This window comes from Hibiscus syriacus, unplaced genomic scaffold (genome assembly GCF_006381635.1).
Source record: "Hibiscus syriacus cultivar Baekdansim isolate YM2019G1 unplaced genomic scaffold, ASM638163v2 tig00111027_pilon, whole genome shotgun sequence".
Taxonomy (NCBI): Eukaryota; Viridiplantae; Streptophyta; class Magnoliopsida; order Malvales; family Malvaceae; genus Hibiscus; species Hibiscus syriacus.
Window position 1 is genome coordinate 4,288,896 of NW_024062960.1, and position 20,672 is coordinate 4,309,567.

Here is a 20,672-nt window from a genome sequence, read left to right on the forward strand (position 1 = left end):
ATGGTTGGATTCTCGAGAGGATCTTGAGTTTCCTCATTTTTTGTTTCTTCCTTTGATGATGGTACTTTAACGTCATGTCTAATGTCATTTGTGTTTATAATACCTACATCATCATTCACACAAGAATCCTTCCTCAGAAGAGGATTATCATCGAAAACAACATGTATAGACTCTTCTACAACTAAAGTTATTTTATTAAATACTCGATAAGCTTTAGAATTTAAGGAATAACCCATAAAAATTCCTTCATCACTTTTAGCATCAAATTTGGCAAGATTTTCTTTATCGTTGTTTAAAACAAAACATTTACATCCAAAAGGATGAAAATAACTAATGTTAGGCTTTTTATTTTTGAAAAGTTCATATGGAGTTTTCTTCAAAATAGACCTGATCATTACTCGATTTACAATATAACAAGCGGTATTTATGACTTCTACCCAAAAATATTTTTGCAAATTGTTTTCACAAAGCATGGTTCTAGCCATTTCTTCTAAAGTTCGATTTTTCCTCTCAATAACTCCATTTTGTTGAGGGGTTCTAGGTGATAAAAAATTATGGCTAATTCCATTTGAATTACAAAAATCAGTAAATCCAAGATTTTCAAATTCAGTTCCATGATCACTCCTAACACTAGTTATAGAGTAACCTTTTTCATTTTGGATTACTTTTGAAAACGTGATGAATTTTTCTAATGTTTCATCTTTAATACTTAAGAATAGAACCCAAGTATATCTAGAATAGTCATCTACCAAGACAAATACATATTGTTTTCCACCCAAACTAATTATTCTAGATGGCCCAAAAAGATCTAAACGAATCAATTGTAATACTCTACTAATGGATACGTCATAATGGATTTAAAAGAAACTCGCTTTTGTTTCCCTTTAGCACAAGCATCACAGATTTTTTCATTATCAAATTTTAGTTTAGGCAACCCTCGAACTAAATCTCCTTGAATTAACCATTACAAAACACTCATACTAGCATGTCCTAGTCTCCTATGCCATAACCAACTATCATGCTCATCCTTAGCAACTAGACATAAATTAGTCATATCTATAGAATCTAAATGTACCATATATATATGTTTCCTATTCTATGAGCAACAAGCATAATCCTATTAGATGCAATGTTAATGACTTTACAACCATTAGTTTCAAACATGACATTGAATCCCTTATCACAAAATTGACTAATACTTAATACATTATGCTTTAATCCATTCATATATAAAAACATTTTGAATTTGTATGGAAGAGGTATTACCTATAGTGCCTATTCCTTCAATGTGACCTTTTGAATTATCACCAAAAGTCACTTCTCCTCCATTTTTGGCGTTAAGCTCTATGAACCGGTTCTTGTCTCCGGTCATGTGTCTTGAGCATCCACTATCAAGGTACCATGAATTTGAATTTGTTTTCCATGCCTTGTAGCAATGCTCCTTTTTCCTACAAACATAGATTATTTTTTGATTTTTGGTACCCAATTTCCTTTGGGTCCATATTCATTAGTTTCTAAAATTCTAGTCCCCTTATGTATCCATTTGTGTAGGATATTCTTATCTTTAGTAGTAATGAGTTCTTTAGGAACTTATATACTTCTAACGATTTTTCCATTAGAGGTTCTTCGGGGACCTCTATGATTGTAGTTTTTAAAACTTTTTCTAACAAAGTTGGATTTTGAATTTTCTCTATTTTCAAAATGTTTTATTCCAACTTTATTAAAGGAAGTTTTAAGATCATCAATTTTCTTTTGATGATCATCATGTACTCTTGAAAGTAAATTATGCAAATCAATATTTTTCTTTTCAAATTCATCTAATTTGATTTGCAATTATTTGATCTTACTTTCAAGATCATTGTTGGTTTTGGACATAAGACTATTTTCTTTTTTAAATTTTGAAATATCATTTTTATATTTTGAAAATAAAGTCTTATAATCTGAAGCCAACCCATTTTAATCCTCTAATAACTCATCATAAGATAAATCATCTAAATCAAATGAGTTAGATGTTACCTGAGAGTTTTCCCCGATGGCCATCAAGCACAAGTTTGCAACTTCTTGTTCCTCTTCATCGGAACCTTCTTCATCGCTCCATGTAGTCACATGAGCCTTGTGCTTTTTCTTTGATTAACCCTTTTTCTTTAATTGTGGGTAATCATATTTGACATGTCCCAGCTTTTTGCACTCATAGCAAATGATAAGGTCTTTCTCATTCGGTTCATTTTTGAAGCCTTCATTGCGTTTGAATTTTCTTCCTTGGTTGGGCCTCATCAATTTTCGGAACCATTTGGCAAATAATGTCATTTCATCATCATCATCATCGTCATATTCATCCGAATCACTCTCATCTTTTGTGGATTTAAAAGCAACTCCCACGTTCTTCTTATTCTCCGTCTCTTTCTTGATCTCATCCATTTTTTCGAGGTCTACCTCATCTTGAAGCATCATTTCATGAGTGAGGAGAGAACCAATTAGGTCATCGAGAGTTAAGGATTTTAAATTTTTAGCCTCGATGATTGTCGTCTTCTTTGATTGCCAAGATTTTGGAAGAGAGTAAACTAACTTCCTCACAAGTTTCTCATTTGGAATGATCTCTCCAAATGATTTGAGACCATTGAAAATCATGGAAAATCTATCCATCATAGCTTTGATATCTTCATCCGGTTTCATCATGAAATTTTCATAGCTATGAGTTAGAAGACTAATTTTGGATTCTTTTACCTCATTTGTGCCTTCATGAGTGACTTGTAGTTTATCCCATATTTCCTTGGTGGTTGTACAAGATGATACTCTCCCGTATTCATCCGGTCCAAGAGCACAAAAGATAATATGGATAGTTTTGGAGTTGAGTTGGAACATTCTTGTCTCTCATTCACTCAACAATCTTGGATGAGTTGAAGGTTTGATATATCCATCTTCTATGATATTCCATGCTCTCATGTCACTTGCTTGAATGAAATACATCATTATATTCTTCCAATAAGCATAATTAGCTCCATTGAAGAAATGAGGCTTGTTGACGGGCAATGAATCAAGACCAAAGTCATGGTCTGAAGTAGAGGCCATTGATGACTTGATTATCGATGTAACCCTTCCTGAATCGAATCAAGAGGTGATTAAACCTTCAAATGAGTGAGACTCTGATACCAATTGTTGAGTTAATCGATCGATGGAATTAGCCAAAAGGGGGGTGAATTGGCAATAAAAATTTCGGTGGAAGCTTTTGCAGAAAATTGAAAATACTTGCACAGCGATTTAGAGTGGTTCGACTTTCTCAACCAAAGTCTACGTCCATTACCTTAGCTATCCACACTAAGGATTTTCCATAAATTCACTAATTTGTCTTTCTTTTGAGGACAAAGAGTAACCTTACAAATCCCTCAAGAATTATACCCCAAATTCTTGAGAACACTCTCTCCCAAAGAGAACAAAACAAATTTTGCAAACTTACAAGAAAATCCTCACAAGGCAAGATGTTTGCAAAATTCTAGAACAAAGAAAGAACACTCAAGAATAATACAATTGAGCACGATAAGTGTTCTTGAAAGCAAAAATGAATATTGAATGAAATAGACTTGAAAATGCTTAAACTTGAGGTTTGATACTTTCTCTTTGATTATCTCTTGATTCTTGATGATTGTTACTGATCAATGGCTCCTAAGCTTGTTTAAATACACCTTGGATCACTTCTGAACGTTGGGGATCATTAGTGGAGTCAATAGAGTTGTTATTGTGTGAAAAAAATTAATAAAACAGTTGGGAGCGTGTGTGCATCGATGCATAGGCTTTGTGCATCGGTACACTATGTGTAAAATTTAAATATTTTGACCGTTGGAAGAATTAGTGCATCGGTACACTGGGGTGTGCATTGGTGCACAAATCTGTTTCGATGTTTCAAAATAGACAGGGTGCATCGATGCATGTCTTGTGCATCGATGCACTGAATGCATTCGATGTTTCAAAATATTTTGGGGTGCATTGATGCATGGCTTGTGTATATGTGCACAAATGCATTCGAAATTCAATTTAATTAAGAGTGTATCGATGCATGAACTAGTGTATCGATTCATTCCTTTGAAAATTGAACTTTTGGCTCGTTTTTGGTTCGAAATACTTTGTGAAAATTGTTTCAAAAATATTTTAAGATTAAAACATAATTTTACACTTTAGTAAGGATTAAATTTGGACTTTGAAAAACTTGGAGTAATATTTTGATATTCGGATAATTTTATCGAATATACTTAGAAAATTATTTGTAAAATCTTAAAATTCATTTATCTTAATTTGTTATATCGAAACATAAAAATGTTTTCAACAATACCTAAAAGAGATGAGCAGTTCAAATGGAAGCAGAAAATGATTTGTATGGGAACGAGAGAAATGAGAACTTGTATAAAGTAGATCAAGCAAAGTGTAGAACACAAATGAAAGATCAAATGAAGTATTTGAATTGAAGATTTACAGGACAACAGAGCTCACAATATCAAAACGATATCATGCATACATCAATAGGCATCTATAAATAGGAGAATGCTCACCCATTCATATTCATTGAAATACTCTGAATATTTTGACAGAAATGCAGAGATATTCAACAAGAACTATGATCCACCGCAAAAGGAGGTGAACAAACATTTCCAGAAGAGTTCATAATGAGAAGAACTTGTCTTAAAGGAGAAAGTTCATAATGAGAAGAACTTGTTCCTTTCAAATCCATCGTATAAAGAGGTAAACCAACATTTCCAGAAGAGTTCATAATGAGAAGAACTCGCCTTAAAGGAGAAAGTTCATAATGAGAAGAACATGTTCCTTTCAAATCCACCACAGAAGAAGGTGAACCAACATTTCCAGAAGAGTTCATAATGAGAAGAACTCATTAAAGGAGAAAGTTCATAATGAGAAGAACTTGTTCCTTTCAAATCCACCGTATAATGAGGTGAACCAACATTTCCAGAAGAGTTCATAATAAGAATAAGTCACCTTAAAGGAGAAAGTTCGTAATGAGAAGAACATGTTCCTTTCAAATCCACCACAGAAGGAGGTGAACCAACATTTCCAGAAGAGTTCAAAATGAGAAGAACACGTCTTAAAGGAGAAAGTTCATAATGAGAAGAACTTGTTCCTTTCAAATCCACCTCATAAGAAGGTGAACCAACATTTCCAGAAGAGTTCATAATGAGAAGAACTCGCCTTAAAGGAGGAAGTTCATAATGAGAAGAACTTACTCAACTTTTTGCTCGATTCTATCGCATAAGGAGTTAGATTAGCATCATCGTTTCGCTCGTCCATCATATAAGGAGTTGGATCGACATCACTATTGGTGCAACTATCAAGGAAAGAGAAGAATTGACATTTGCAGTTGTAATGTGACAATAAGAGACTAATATGAAAAATGGTATTTTTATATCTTTTCTTCATTCCTGTTTCACATCAATGAGCAAAGAGGGGCAACTGTAACCACCATTTTTCATACGCCAAATCTCATAACCTCAAAGACTCAAGCCCAACAAACCTTAACTAAACCCCAAACAACCCGAGCCTAAATAAAAATCAAACCCGTTGACCCGAGTACATGCCCAAACCCGGATACTAACCTAACCTAATCCTAACCCTAGAGATATCATGCCTACAGTCGCTGCTGGTGGTTCCAAGCACTGTCACTGCCACTGTCATGCCGGTCAAAGCCTGTCAGCGATATCAACAAAACCTCGGAATATACAGGGCATTAAAAGCACACCATCATCAACACAGTAGAACCACAGTAGATCTAGGATTGTTTTTATTTATTTTTTAACCTATGTAAAATCAGTTATAAGAACCAGACCATGTAACTGAGAGAAGGATATTTCTCTCGGGTTTTTTTTTTCAGCAGAAATACAAGAGTTTATCTAAAGAGGTAGTTTTTCTTTTCCTCTTCGTTTTCTCTTTGTTTTTTTAAAAAGATAATAAAACAAAAACAAATCTTAAATAATTTTTTTATATAGTAAATAGGGAAAGAAAATAAGTTAAGAGTAAGACTTTACCTTGCGTTTATTGTGTTCCTCGGGGGAAATAGGGTCGTCGGAGAGGTGTTAAGAGTTGGGTTAGTGTAGTTTAGGGTGCAGCGCTGCTGTGTGTGGTGGCTTGTTTTAGGTTTTAGACCTTTCGACCAAGGAATGGACGAGGGGTTAGGCTGGTTTTTCATCGGGTCTGTAGGCACTGGGTTTCGAAGCTTTGAGGGTGGACAGACGAGAGGAGGACCACCCATGTAGGGTGGCCGTGACGGTGAGGCTTTGATTTCTTTGGGTGAGAGGCTGATGTGGTTGAGGGAAGAAAAAAAAGGAAAAGAGAGTTAGGGTTGAGGGTATAGGGCATAAATGATTATGGAAAGGGAGGAGGTGTTGATATTTTAGGATTTTTGGGTAAATTATGCTAAGGTCCTTATACTTTTAGCGTGTTTTGCCTTCTGGTAATTAGTTTAGGGTTAAATCACCATTTTGGTCCTTTCTGTTTAATGTGATTCGTGTTTTAGTAACTTTTAGGGTTAATGATGCCTTAGGTCCCTTCTATTTTAGCGTGTTTTGTGATTTGGTCCCTAGTTTCTGCTTATTTTCTATGATTTGTGAATTGGATGCATGATTTTACATTATTTTAATTTAGTCCTCTGCTTGGATGTATTATTTTTGTTCGAAATTAGCTACTGATATTTGTGATCTTCCATTTTAGTCCTATATTTATGGTTTATTTACTATTTTAGTGCTTCTGTTTTGGTTATTTTCTTGTTTCATGCGATGATATTTGTTTATTAATATTTAAGATCCTAAGGTTACTATACATTTATTTTTTTATCACCATGTAATGAGTAGGTTCATATGTATATTGTTTATTTTTACCATTAAAGTATGTTTTATGGTTTAGATATTTATTTTTCTTGTATTATTATTATATATTACTTTGTACATAATATTATAGTTTGATATAAATATTTTATTTTACATTTTTATTATATTTTAGAATAAATATTATGTTCTATGTTTAATATAATATTTAGAAAATATTTATATATTTATAAAGTAAAATAAAGTTAAAAATAAATTTAAAATTGTTCTTTTAATCCATATGTGTATTTATATACTTTTTTTTAGCATAACTTAACCGATTACATAATTGGATGAAGGGCAGTATTTATGTATTTTAAAATATTAAGAAGGGACAGCCTTAAGACAACTAGATATAATTTTTCGATATTTTAAAATAAATAAATATCCCACTAGAAAAACCTAAAAAAATTGATTGCATTTAAAATTAATTAATTTTTGAAGGGAAAAGAAAATATTCACTATTTTAAACTTATCGAGACAATTCGTCTAATTTTATTAGGAATTAAGTCTCAGTATTTTTGAATAATTGAATATCCCATATCTTTTCTAATAATATAATTAGGATTAATGGGTTTAATTTCTTTATTTGGTAGAATAAAAATTATTTTAATATTGAATTCTTATGAAAAATTATTATATTCTTTTTATTTCATTTGGAAAGAGAAATATTCGTCCTAAAGTATTTTAGGGAGTATTTTCTCTTCAATTGGAAATATGAGAATATTTCCTATTTTTCCTTAGAATTTTTGTTCTATAATTTGTATGGTTGAATTGGGAATAATGGAATCATGATTTAAATATATATTTGAATTCTTAGATTTCTACTATTTAGAGACAATATATAATCGATAGGTATTAATTTTGGGTGTTGTGGGGGTGTTTATCCTTCCCCACACGTAATCGACCCCCGAACCCTTTTTATTACTACAAAAAAAATTCTGGTTACACGTGGATCGGTAAATCTTTTAATTGACGTTTTTCTAAAAACTCTTTTAAAAGGAAATTTTTGGGTGTTCGACCTACCTAATTCAAAAGGTCGATAGCGACTCCGAAACATTTCTTTTTATAAATTCGGGTTTTCGCAAAATAAGTCGAGACTCGTCATATCGCTGAAAATCGGTTACGACAAAGCCCAAGAGAAATTTTTTATGATCTCGTGTAATGTCGCCTGTCGAACCAAGACTCAAATGAGATGTCAGTGTTTCATTTGTGTTAAATAAAAAACCAACCGGTACAAATCTATCGAATAAATTCAATGGATAAAGAGAATGTTATTTTTCCTAAAAATCTTGAGTTTGAGCAATTACACAAGGTGTGTGTTGTTAATGACTAAAAGAATTGTAACAAACAATATCATACTAGTTTGTAATTGCTCTAAATTATTAAAAAAAAAAACAATCAGAGTCAATTGGGCTAGGTGGTAAGCTGTTGGATCAACGTTAAGGGTTTGTTAGTAACTAGTTAGTTTGTTGGTTTTCTATTAGCCAGATAGGGCTATAAATACCCAAATACGTGTAATGGGACAACGCCCAATTTTAGTGATCTACAGTAAAAACTTTTAGAATCCTTCTCTATTTACTCTCTTTGTTTTGTTTCGCTAAAACCCTAACTTCTACCTTCATTCACTTCTTTCCTCCGTTTTCACCCTCGTTTACTAATCTCCAACCACCATTGTTAGTTAAGGAGGGAAACACTAAGGCAACAAATCTTGTAAAGGAAGCGAGAAACGCCAACCAACAGGGAGAATATAAAGTAAAATCTTATATGTAAATGAAATACTGTCTGTTATTACGCTGTTATTTTTTTATATAATATTTTGAGTTAACAATTGAAAATATTACGAATAAAATCACATTTTAGATTGCGCATATTTCTAATTTTTTTAACCATATTTTAACGTGTCACGTCACAGAAAATTCTCTGGATTTTCGAGTAAATACTGTTAAGTATATCAAACGAATGACTTGACACAAGGTTTGAAAACCAAACCAGGCTGTATTCTTTTATTTTTAAAGTAGTAGAAAGAACATAGAACAAGTTCCAAATATTCAAAACACAATGTTGAAAGAGAAACTTATCCAAAATATAAGATGACTCAAGAGGTAATTGAGTATCCTATTTTAAGGTAATCCATGTTCAACTAAACCAGATTTCGGAAAGTTTAAGGAATGCAAAGATCAAACTCAAAATGATTATTACTATTTCTCTTTGCTGCTTCTGCTCCATTACTCTTGTCTTGAATCACTCAAATCTCACCATCCCAAAGTTCCTCCACAGTCCTGTATGAACCGAAAGTCTCATGGACAAATGAGTCTCCCCTGAGCAGTCGAGCCTGTATAATAGAAAACGAGCATATATTCAGAAGAAAATATAGTGGAGCAAGGGTGCTAACAGAATTAATAGCCACAAGTAATACACTATTACATATGATAATACTGACATTTTTATGAGCAATGCAGTAGCTACTACTAACCTGTTCAATTTCAGAAAACTTGGCAAATAAGTCATCAGGAATAGACCAATCAAAGACGTCGAAGTTCTCCTTGATCCGCTCCACATTCGTGCTCTTTGGAAGCACACTATGACCCTTTTGCAAGCCCCAGAGGAGAGCAACTTGTGCAGCAGTTTTGCCTAATTTCTGAGCAACCATATTTAGAATTGGATGCTTAAGAACATCACTTTTGAGCCATGTCGTGCCTGGAGAACCCAGAGGAGAATAACCCTGAAATATAGATATGCCATTTCATTACTTTTTGCTGGCACAATGGCAAGAATCCAGTCCAAACGAACTGGAACAAGATTTTGCATGCTCACAGATAAGTGAACTCCCTTGGATTTGCAAAATTCACGTAGCTTAGTCTGCTGCCATGAAGGATGACACTCAACCTGGTTGACTGCCGGAGGAACACGCGCCACCTGCAGCAGATCCCCCAATTTCTTGGAAGAGAAGTTACTAACACCGATAGCCCGAGCTTTACCAGAGTCATAGAGTGCTTCCATTGCTTTCCATGTGCTAGGAATGTCTGGCTGAATAAAGTTCTCAGGATTAAAACCGACTGACCCTTTCTTAAACCGAACTGGCCAATGGATCTTAAAAACAAACAAATAACTTCGAATTAGCCACACTTGAAAAGCACCTTCAATAACACATGATACTAAAAAAATCTCTAACGTTGAAAACTCAACATCTTTCAAATTTTATTCTTAAACCCAGACTAGGCAAAGGTTTTATAACTTTTATCTACTTAGCATCAACATTTAATGACATAGTTTAGAAACTTCTTTTAAGCAGCACATTCAACAGTATAAATATTACTAGCATGGGTCAGATAGAGTAGCTATGATTAAGCAATACATACAAGGTATAAATCAACATAGCCAAGCTGAAGATCCTTCAAAGTTCGGTCTAATGCTGCCGGCACATCTTCAGGAGCATGATCAGTACACCTGTGCGTAAATCAGTCTTAGAGAGTAATCTTTAATTAAAAGGAAAATCTACGGATAAAAGGATTATACAAGAATGAAAACGAACCAGAGTTTGGAGGTGATAAATAGTTCCTCACGTTTGACCACACCATCTTCAAACAGCTTCTTCAACACGTCACCGATCTAAAACAAATAGAGACATGCACACAATGATCTGATCAGTACCAATAAGTTACCAGTCACTATTCAGCTACTATTATTATTTCAGCATCCAAATCATTGGCTTTGCACTTCTTTTTTATTTGAAAACAAGGCTAAAAACAAACGGTTGAACTCACTACACGGATAGTGCGTTGAGATGAGCTTTTTAAAAAAAAGAATAAACAATAGAATCTAATTAAAATAGTATATTTCAAAACAAGGCAAATGACGATCCAAACAGAGCGTAGTGTACCTCCTTTTCGTTTCCATATATTTGAGCGCAGTCGATATGGCGGTATCCGATCTGGATAGAAAATGAAAACAGACGGTTAAATATCCCTTCTCTTTCAAACATCAAAACATAGAGTCAGAGAACTGCATTTCCGATGAACAAAAGAGTATTTGGAGAAATGCGATGATCAACAACGGTGTCAACTATAAACCTTTACAGCAGCGGCAACGGCGGCGCCAACGAGGCCAGGTTCAGCCTGCCAAGTTCCCAGTCCGACGGACGGAATCCTGGCTCCGGTGTTCAACTCAAAGAGAGTGATTGCATTTGCCATCTCCGTACAACAAACAGGAAGCCCGTAGTCTCAACGAAAAATGCGTGAATTTTGAGCGAATCGGAAGTCAATGCCAATAACTAGGCGGGACTGAAACGGACGCCAACAATATTTTTTTTATAAATAAAAAGTTAAATAAAAACAGAATATATTTTCCCCTAATTTTTTTTTAAGTTGCGGTGATCATTTGAGAATTTTCTTCAGATTTCACCACATGGCTTATGGTTAGTAGCGGTGATTTTGTTACAATGGTCACGCTTGTTCTGGAAAAGTGAAAGTGTGCCTATTTTGGTCATATTTAAATCCATTTTTAACGTGTTTATAAAATAGTTCAAAAAAAAAAAAACGAGATTTTCGGCTAATCAGAAAAATAAAAAGTTGAAATTTTAAATTTCATAAATGTGATTTATGAATTTGACACCTAACAAATTTATTAATTTTTGAATATTTTGCGTATCGTCAAAGAAAACTTATTAGGAAAGAAAATTAAAAAAATATTTTTTATGATATAAAATAATTTTTTTCTTTTCTCTTGTAAATTAATTTATGAAGATATTAAAAATACTCATGATATAAAATTTTAAAATACTCGAAATTTTAGCACGAATAATGTGATTTTGACGATTAAATGTTTGATTATTATTCTCATAAATTTTAGATTCGAACATCAAATTAAAATATTTTTTGATTGACAGGGATCTGGTAGAAATATTATGCTAACTCAAGAAATTATGAATCGTTATGAGAGCAAATGTATATCATTTAGGTGTGCTTTTAAAATTGATTTAAGAAAAGCTTTTGCCTCTATCAATTGGGGTTTTATTTTTCAAATTGAAAAAGTTAAATTAATTTGAATTGAAAAGTTCTTTTAAATGAATAAACAAGATTTATCTAAAAATTAGTTCAAACATATTATTTATATGAATATTTAAACGTTTATTTTATTTATATTTTATAATTATTCTTATAATAATATTTATGAGTTAATTCATATATTACATCCACTTTATGTTTTAATCTTTACTTCATTTTATACCTCTCTTAAATCATAATTGACAGGGGTCGGAAGCAACTACCCGTGGTCCTGCTCCAATGAGGATGACTACATCCATGACTCAATCACCCTCCTTTATGTTTAGTTTAATGAATCCCTCTAATCCTTGTAACCATAGTTTTAACCATAAAAAATATCTGATCTTTGATGAATTTCAATTGGATCTAATTTTATAAAGTTATATATTAGAATTTAGGGTTAAAGCAAGTTTTATGAAAAAGAAAATTAGAATTGAGACAAAATATGATTAAGATAAGAAATATTTAACTCGATTCACCTTAATAATTAATATATCTTTTGTATATTTAAGCATAATTATTTATCTATTTAGTCGAATAAAATTATTTATTTTAAGCATGTTGGATCAGATCGAGAATAAAATCTTTATTCCAAAATTCAAAGTGAAATTTTGGAGTGACTCTTTCAACATAATTTTTTATTCACAATTTTCAGACAAAATGAAAACATAAAAACACTTCATTCATCCAAATGTGCGTTGTTTACCTTAAACAAACTTACACTAAACACTAGCATCATTCGAAATGCTAAAGCATTTTCTTATTTAATTATGAAACCCTAATGTGATATCTCTTCATACCTCTCCATCCCATAGTTCCTCCACGCTTCTATATGCACCATACGTTTCGTGCACGAAAACGTAGGGTTGGATCAGCCTCACCTGGATCAAAATCCGAAAAAAAACCCCATGGATGAAATCAATAATACAATTGAATTGAGTCGACATATGTATGGAATTGAATCAATATACATAGCTTGCCTGCTCTATTTCGGAAAACTTGGCGACCAAGTCTTCCGGTATGGACCAGTCGAAAACGTCGAAGTTCTGTGCGATCCTCTCTTCATTTGTGCTCTTAGGCAAAACACTGTGACCCATCTGCAGCCCCCAACGTAGAGCCACTTGAGCAGGGGACTTCCCCAATTTCTCTGCAACCATGTTCAGCACTGGATGCTTGAGGACTTCTTTCTTCACAATATCTGTGCCTGGGGATCCCAATGGTGAGTACCCCTGAAACAATGGCAAGTAATACACATTCTTAAATATTAGTTTGTATGTTAGCAGAAGGCAACACGGGTGTCGAATACGTAACTGTATCCGACAACCATCCGAGTCCAGGTTATACAGGGAAGCATGGATACTCACAGTTAAATGAATTCCCTTGGATTTACATAATGCATGTAGCTTAGGCTGTTGCCACACAGGATGACATTCAACTTGAACCACGGCAGGAGGAATGCGAGCCACCTCTAACAGATCTCCAAGCTTCTTGGAAGAGAAATTGCTTACACCGATAGCTCGAGCCTTGCCAGAGTCATACAGAGCTTCCATCGCTCTCCATGTGGTGGGTATATTGGGTTGTGTTAAGTCTTTGTGTTCCATGCCAACTGCCCCCTTTCTCATGCTGACGGGCCAATGAATCTTCCAATGTTTAAGAATCACAATTTTTAGTATGAAAACATTAACAAAATTGAAATATGAATGCATTTATACTTACTAGGTAGAGATCTACATAGTCCAGCTGCAAGTCTTGCAGAGTACAATTCAATGCCCCCGCTACGTCCTCTGGTTCATGATTAGTGTTCCTAAAGAAAACACAGTAAATTGAGACAAAGAACACATCAGAAACGATATCGAAATCGAGACAAACCATAGCTTCGAGGTGATCCAAAGCTCTTCACGTTTCACCACTCGGTCATCAAAGAGCTTCTTGAGAACATAACCAATCTGCATGAGCAAATCAAACCAAATCATCAAAAATCAAGGCATTAAGTTATGTATGTAGCTATGTCGAACCCCAAAACATTTGTCACCGATTCATAAATTACCTCTTTCTCGTTCGCATAGACTTGAGCACAATCGATATGCCGGTATCCATGCTGCATTAAAACAGTGCAAACAGAAACATAGCTAGAAATTGTTCACTCGAGAGCCGAAATCCATATAGTATTGGTATGTGGTTAAGAGAAGACAGCATGGAGATTGATTACCTTAATAGCAATGGAAACGGCATCGCCGACTACGCCAGGAGCAGCCTGCCAAGTTCCGAGGCCAACAGAGGGAATCTTAGCCCCATTATTGAGCTCAAAATATCTAATTGCCTGAGTCATTTTCACCACACAATCATGTCATCCGTGGAGTCCTTTATATAGAGAGCAACAAAAGGAGGTTGCGAAGATGAAGTTGAAGAATGAGACACATATCTGTTCGGATGGATGTAAATTGTGATCACCGATATTTTCACGTTGCATTTATTAGTAAGATTATGTTTTCTTTATTTGATTTTTAAATTTGGTAAATTATATATTTGGTAATTAAACTTTAATCTCTCTCCTATTTCACTCATTGTACTTTAAATCTTTTTAATTTCATCACTAAACTTAATACATTAGGTATTTTTGGTCATTGAGCCGTTTTCTCACTAACGGCAGTATAAATGTGTTGTTATATAGATGCAAAATGACGTCGTTTTGATTAAACTTTTGTTTTTTTTAAACAGCGTCGTTTTAACGCCGTTAACTATTTAACAATGAAGTGACCAAAAAACTTCAATGTATTAAGTTCAGGGAGGAAATTGATTTTTTTTTTAATTTCAGTGAACAAAGAGATAGAGTAAAGTGTAGTGATGAAATTTGAAATTTACCCTTTTAAATATTGTAGTATTTCGTTTTGTATCATCAGTTAATACGTTGTTAATTTTTAACACTTGATAATATAATAATTAGATAATTGATATGATAATACATTTAACCCAAAAATTAAGTTACGTTAATAGGGCACAAAAGGTAAACTAGGAGTGGGTATCCTTGTACTTCGAACAAATGTTTTTCACATGTTAAAGTCTTGGATAAACTATCTATGTGGTCATCTATTTATTATTTTATATTTATTTTGGTCATTCATCTATTATTTTTTTTTCAAAATCAAACCTGACGTTATGTTTTGGTTATGTTTTGATCACCAACCGTTAAAAAAATAACAATAATATTGACAGGATATTATCTTATATTGATATATCAACATCGTTGATATTATCAATAATATTGAGCTCAAAATATCTAATTGCCTCAGCCATTTTCACCACACAATCATGTCATCCGTGGAGTCCCTTTTATACAGAGCAACAAAAGGAGGTTGCGAAGATGAAGTTGAAGAATGAGATACAAATATCTGTTCGGATGGATGTAAATTGTGATCACCAATATTTTCACGCTGCATTTATTAGTAAGATTATGTTTTCTTTATTTTATTTTTAAATGTGGTAAATTACAAATTTGGTAATTGAACTTTAATCTCTCTTTTATTTCACTCACTATACATTAAATTTTTTTAATTTCCTCATCAAACTTAATACATTAGGTTTTTTGGTCATTGAGCCGTTTTCTCACTAACGGTAGTATAAATGTGTTGTTATATAGATGCAAAATGACGTTGTTTTGGTGAAACTTTTATTTTTTTTAAAACGGCGAAGTGACCAAGAAAACCCAATGTATTAAGTTCAGTGAGGAAATTGAAAACTTTTAAAGTTCAGTGAGCAAAGAGATAAAGTAAAGTGTAGTGATGAAATGTAACCCCCTCCGACCGATGCGGGTGGCCTGATCCGATCCGGGGTGTCACATTAGAGCCACCGGAGCGACCCACCGTAAAAATCTCAGAAAAATTAAATTTTTTATTAAAACATGTAAAATTATAAAATCAATTTATAAATACAAAAGTAAAATTTACCAACATTCTGGAATAAAACATATTTTCAGACTCATATATAAAACAAAATACAACCTACATGCCCCCTAATCACATGCATCGTACTCCGCAAGCAATGCTGGTGGAACTCCCTTGCTGATGTCGATAGGTGCACAGGTTTGATTCTTTTAACCTAAAATAGTAAGTTAAAGAGGGATCTTTGGGAATCTCAGCAATACAGAACTACCTATTGATGCTACAAGACATGCAGATAAATGTAGAATAATAAAATTTCCTTATTGAATCAGACGTATACAGGTTTTCGGGATAAGTTGGGGTTCTACTAGTAGTTCATCAAATAAAAGCCATGAAGATCTCAGTTCATAGAAAACATTCAGAGTACAATGTTTTCAGGAGATTTGAATAGGGTGTCTAGTGTGTCCAACCAAAACCAATGAAAAGATATAAATCTTTTTAAAATAATAACCTTTTAAAACATGGTTTCAAAACCATAGTAGAACCCTCCAACTAAACACCGTTATGCAGTTCCCCAAAACTACATCCATAAAGGCTTACCCTAAGCACACAGTAAAGGGAGCCACCCTAAGGGAATGCCTTGGGGCCCGAAAGCCTACCCAAGGGTCACCTTAGGGCCGTAAGGATTTACCAGCTAGATCAGGGTTAAACCTCCACACTCCAGAATTCTACCCATATACAATTCAGTAGAAATTAATTTTAATAGTAAACCGTAATATTTGGATCGTGATCCAATAAAATCTCGTAAACGTGTCAATAAAATAAACCATATAACTGCCCTCTACCTGTACACCATATGTAGTCCCATGATTAACCCAAGAAAGTGACATGGGGCCTGAGAGCCTACCCAAGAAAGTTTCTCGAGGCCTCAGAGCCTACCCAAGGGTCACCTTAGGTCTGTAAGGATTTACCAACTTGGTAAGAGCTGAACCTTTAGCCTACCATGATAATGTCCCACTAAAACAATTCAATTAGTTACCAGTAAAAACAAGAAACCATAGTTCATAAATCAGTAATTCCACGATTCCATAAATTAGGAACAATTCATATTTTTTTGGTGAAAACCGTAATCGGAGAACACATGCCAAGCATCCATGGTCCATACGCTAGTAAATCAATAAATTTTGGTAAAACGCATTTCAAAACATATAAAACAGTCATGTAGTACATGGGGAACACACTAGAGAATCCAAGTATTTATCAGAAGCACTTAATAGTTATCAGGAAAACATGAAACTTGTGTAATTTGATCGGATTCTAGGAAAGAGGTCCTATTGAAAGGGATCAATTACTAATGGGTCTAATCAGACATTTAAAGTTGATACTTTAGAATCCCGCTATGATTCAGGTGCATCAGGAAGGTGTTTAGGAACATTTATATAGAATAATTCTAGATTCAGATTTATGGAGAGTGATTCTATTACTCAAACAATCAGGGGTACTCAGGATTATGAATTGAATTATCAGGATTTTAAGTTCAATTGAACCAAATGGGGTATTCGGGATCCTTTGCATCTGAGTTACTTATGTTTTCAGATATGACTGGAGTGACTTGAGCTGATAAGGGAGAAACAAAGATTTAAGACATTTACAATATGTGCCGATCTATCAGATTATCAAGTTAACTTGAGCTGAATAACTCCTAGAACTAATGCATGTCGGCCGATCAATTTGTTGCCCTTCCAGAGTATTCACTTTTTAATAAAAAAAATTCTTGTCCATAGATCATCTTCAGAATCATCGATGAATATATCTTAAGGAGACGAACATATATTCCAATGGTCTTTATTTCATTTCCACATTGAAACAATATAAAGAATTGTTGATGTACTTAATTCGTGGTTCATAACCCATAGGGACAGTAGTCATTGAGGTTACTTAGTTCATTTAGTAGTTATGGCTATCTCGGTCACTTCGGAGTTTTTCCAAAATAATTCAAATATTTCTGAAATTTGAATACATATGATACTTCCGTTCAATTCAATTTGGTCATATAATAAATTCATTTTGGTATTCTATGTTGATTTAATTATTTCAGAGCTTGAGGGTATTTAGTTATTCCATGACTTGAATATATTTTAGGTCATTTTACACTTTAGGGGTATTTTGGTCATTTTACACTTTAGGGCAATTATATAATTCCAATATAGATTCGAAATTTAATTCAATGATTCCAAAGTTCAACTGGATCAAAACATAAGTTCTTAAGTCGTTTCCCTTATCATAGCCATCCATTGTGTTTTTTTACTCTTTAAGCATATCATCATCATTCCACTCAATTTTGTCAGTGGCATACTTTCGATAAATTATACTTGAATGAATTCTAGTTCCTTTAGCGTTCATGGTATTTTATTTCTTTGATTATTGGAGGTTATTATAGTTATTACGATGCTCGAGGACATTTCAGTAATTCCTTTAAATTCAATCATATGCAGTTTCTCTTATAATTAGTCAAGTATGTCCTTTCAGAGTTATTTTTCACCATCTAGGGAAGTTTTGGTCCTTTCCATTACAAAGGCATTTTTGTAATTTTATCCCATGGTGCTCTTTCGATAATTTAATATCCAAATAATCCCGATATTTAACCTTTAAGGAAATCTTTCAAAATTCACGGATCTTAAAATCAAATCATTTATTATTGAATCACCAAACTTATTATTATTTCTGATTGATCTTACACTTTCTTAAGCGAGCCATATAAGTCATATTCGGTTACCAACTTTTTATAATATTCGGATCAATTTTAGGAAGTGATCATTACATACGTGTGATCAATTATACTCATCTATGGAGAAATCAATATCGACATGTTCCATAAAGCATAAAACAGGTAGTAATGTATTACCTCAATTTTCGTGACATATCAATCGACCATTTAAACTCCATTCGATTGCCCTCGAACTTGAATTCAACGTCCAATAATTCCTTAGATACACAACAACAAAAATTTCATCAGAAACAGAGCTTAATTGCGAAAAACAGATCGAATTGGATGGTAAATCAGTGAAAAACAACTTATCGAGATCGAATTTGGCCAAACGAACGTCAAAAATGAACTCATGACGTCAAAGAACATCAAAATATGTGTACACAGAGAAGTCGACGGCGGTTAACAGCCGGTCAACGACCAATAGGTTGACTCGGTCAAAGTTAACGAGTTGACCCAGTCGAGTTGACTCAGTGACTGAACTGAATTGAACTAGAAGGTCGGGTCGGGTCAAATCAGGTGGGTTGGGCTGACCCGGTTTTGAAAAACACCTTGGACCAGAACAAGCCCACACGTGAGAGGCGGCGCGTGCGGCGGCCAAACAGAGCGGAAACATCGGCTGATTTCTCCTACAACTCCAAATACCCAATTTCAATCAATACATTAGCCAACATCAACCCAAAATCCATCAGAAATAAATAAAATGGCCGAAACACTTACCCACGCCGGCGACGGAGGGAAATCGACGGTGTTGACGTGACCCACCGGTCGGGTTTTAAGCGAAATCGACCGAGGAACACGGTGCTGGAGGCGATGAGGTGGAACGATGGTCGAAACGACCGTAATCGATGTAAAATCATGCGGCGACGATGGTTTTTATCTAAGTAATCAGAGGTTATTTTACGGCAATCAGAAGCTTTATATGATGAATGGTTGAGGGGTTTTTCTTGTGGCTGGACGCCGATCACAATGGTACCGACGATGCACAAGATGGTGGTAGGAGGACTATGGTTCGGGGTAGAGAAGACGGGGTTGGGAAGGTTTTGGGTTTAAGCTTCAATTGGAGAAGATAATCGAGGTTTAATTTTCAATGCACTATAAAATGGTATAATTCGGGTTCAAGTCCTTGAATTTTTCACAGATTTCAAAACAGAGATGCAACTTTTAAAATTTTACAATTTAGTTCTCAATGTTCCCTTATTACTACTTTAATTCGATACTTTAAAATTAATAACTTTTTAGCCCCTAAATTGGGGTGTGACATGAAATTTAGAATTTACCCTTTTAAATATTGTAGCATTTCGTTTTGTATCATCTCATTCAATATAATAATTAGATAATTGATATACTAATACATTTAACCCAAAAATTAAGTTACGTTAATATGGCTCAAAAGGGAAACTAGGAGTGGGTGTCCTTGTACTTCAAACAAATGTTATTCACATGTTAAAGTCTTGGACGAATTATCTATTTGGTCATCCATTTATTATTTTATTTTTATTTTAGCAATTCAACTATTATTTTTTTCCAAAATCAAACATGACGTTATGTTTTGGTTATTTTGATCACCAACCGTTAAAAAATTACCAATGATATTGACATGACATTTTTTAATTATTTTTAATACTAAGATGATATTATCTTATATTGATACATAGATATCGTTGATAATTTTTTAATGACGGATGACTAAAACATGACATTAGGTATGATTTAAAAATAATAATAATTAGATAATCAAAACAGAAATTAATCAATAGATGAGTGACCAATTAAGTACTTTACTCTAAAGTCTTTAAACCTCGTGTCGAATTATGGTTTGCAATCACCGAACTACATGCTCTTATGGAGCAGATTTGGCCGAGTAGTTATGATGTAGGACAATTTTAATATATAAGGAAATGTTATATCAGAAATATTATTATTATTTTAATATTTTTGATAAAATACTACTTAAAATATTATTTTTTTTATCAAAAATATTATTTTTGCTAAATAATTTCCAGTAGAATTCAATATTAACATTTTCGGTAGAAAAAATAATATTTTAAGTAGTGTTTTACCTGAAATGTTAAACATTTTAGGTAGAGTCCAATATTAACATTTTTGTTAGAAAAAAAAA

At 33.6% G+C, this 20,672-nt stretch overlaps 2 protein-coding genes across 3 annotated transcripts; both read right to left on the minus strand.

The window, feature by feature from the left end:
• Nucleotides 1-9,044: 9,044 nt before the first annotated feature.
• Nucleotides 9,045-11,125, minus strand: LOC120150858 (NADPH-dependent aldo-keto reductase, chloroplastic-like). 2 transcript variants are annotated; one of them, XM_039163471.1, is made up of 7 exons: nucleotides 10,934-11,124; nucleotides 10,744-10,794; nucleotides 10,396-10,472; nucleotides 10,223-10,310; nucleotides 9,678-9,953; nucleotides 9,337-9,585; nucleotides 9,045-9,195 (listed from the first exon to the last, which is right to left on the minus strand). In XM_039163471.1, the coding sequence occupies exons 1-7, from the start codon at nucleotides 11,051-11,053 to the stop codon at nucleotides 9,109-9,111; spliced, it is 948 nt and encodes a 315-aa protein (XP_039019402.1). In that variant the 5' UTR covers nucleotides 11,054-11,124; the 3' UTR covers nucleotides 9,045-9,108. The 2 variants fall into 2 exon arrangements, with proteins under 2 accessions (XP_039019402.1, XP_039019403.1); XM_039163472.1 differs by lacking the exons at nucleotides 10,223-10,310; nucleotides 10,396-10,472 and having other exon boundaries at nucleotides 10,934-11,125.
• A 1,436-nt stretch (nucleotides 11,126-12,561) lies between these two features.
• Nucleotides 12,562-14,273, minus strand: LOC120150998 (NADPH-dependent aldo-keto reductase, chloroplastic-like). Its single transcript, XM_039163560.1, has 7 exons — nucleotides 14,115-14,273; nucleotides 13,953-14,003; nucleotides 13,775-13,851; nucleotides 13,622-13,709; nucleotides 13,270-13,545; nucleotides 12,886-13,134; nucleotides 12,562-12,786 (listed from the first exon to the last, which is right to left on the minus strand). The coding sequence occupies exons 1-7, from the start codon at nucleotides 14,232-14,234 to the stop codon at nucleotides 12,700-12,702; spliced, it is 948 nt and encodes a 315-aa protein (XP_039019491.1). The 5' UTR covers nucleotides 14,235-14,273; the 3' UTR covers nucleotides 12,562-12,699.
• Between the last annotated feature and the right edge of the window lie 6,399 nt (nucleotides 14,274-20,672).

Bases quoted from the DNA above. Each gene is read 5' to 3' on its own strand.
- LOC120150858 (XM_039163471.1), bottom strand. From the start codon at position 11,053: ATGGCAAATGCAATCACTCTCTTTGAGTTGAACACCGGAGCCAGGATT. The intron at 10,473-10,743 runs GTACACTACGCT...TATTTGTTTTAG, and splicing joins TATATGGAAACGAAAAGGAG to ATCGGTGACGTGTTGAAGAA. The intron at 9,586-9,677 runs GTGAGCATGCAA...TCTATATTTCAG, and splicing joins CCAAGGGAGTTCACTTATCT to GGTTATTCTCCTCTGGGTTC.
- LOC120150998 (XM_039163560.1), bottom strand. From the start codon at position 14,234: ATGACTCAGGCAATTAGATATTTTGAGCTCAATAATGGGGCTAAGATT. The intron at 13,852-13,952 runs GTAATTTATGAA...TTGCTCATGCAG, and splicing joins TCTATGCGAACGAGAAAGAG to ATTGGTTATGTTCTCAAGAA. The intron at 13,710-13,774 runs GTTTGTCTCGAT...TGTTTTCTTTAG, and splicing joins TGGATCACCTCGAAGCTATG to GAACACTAATCATGAACCAG.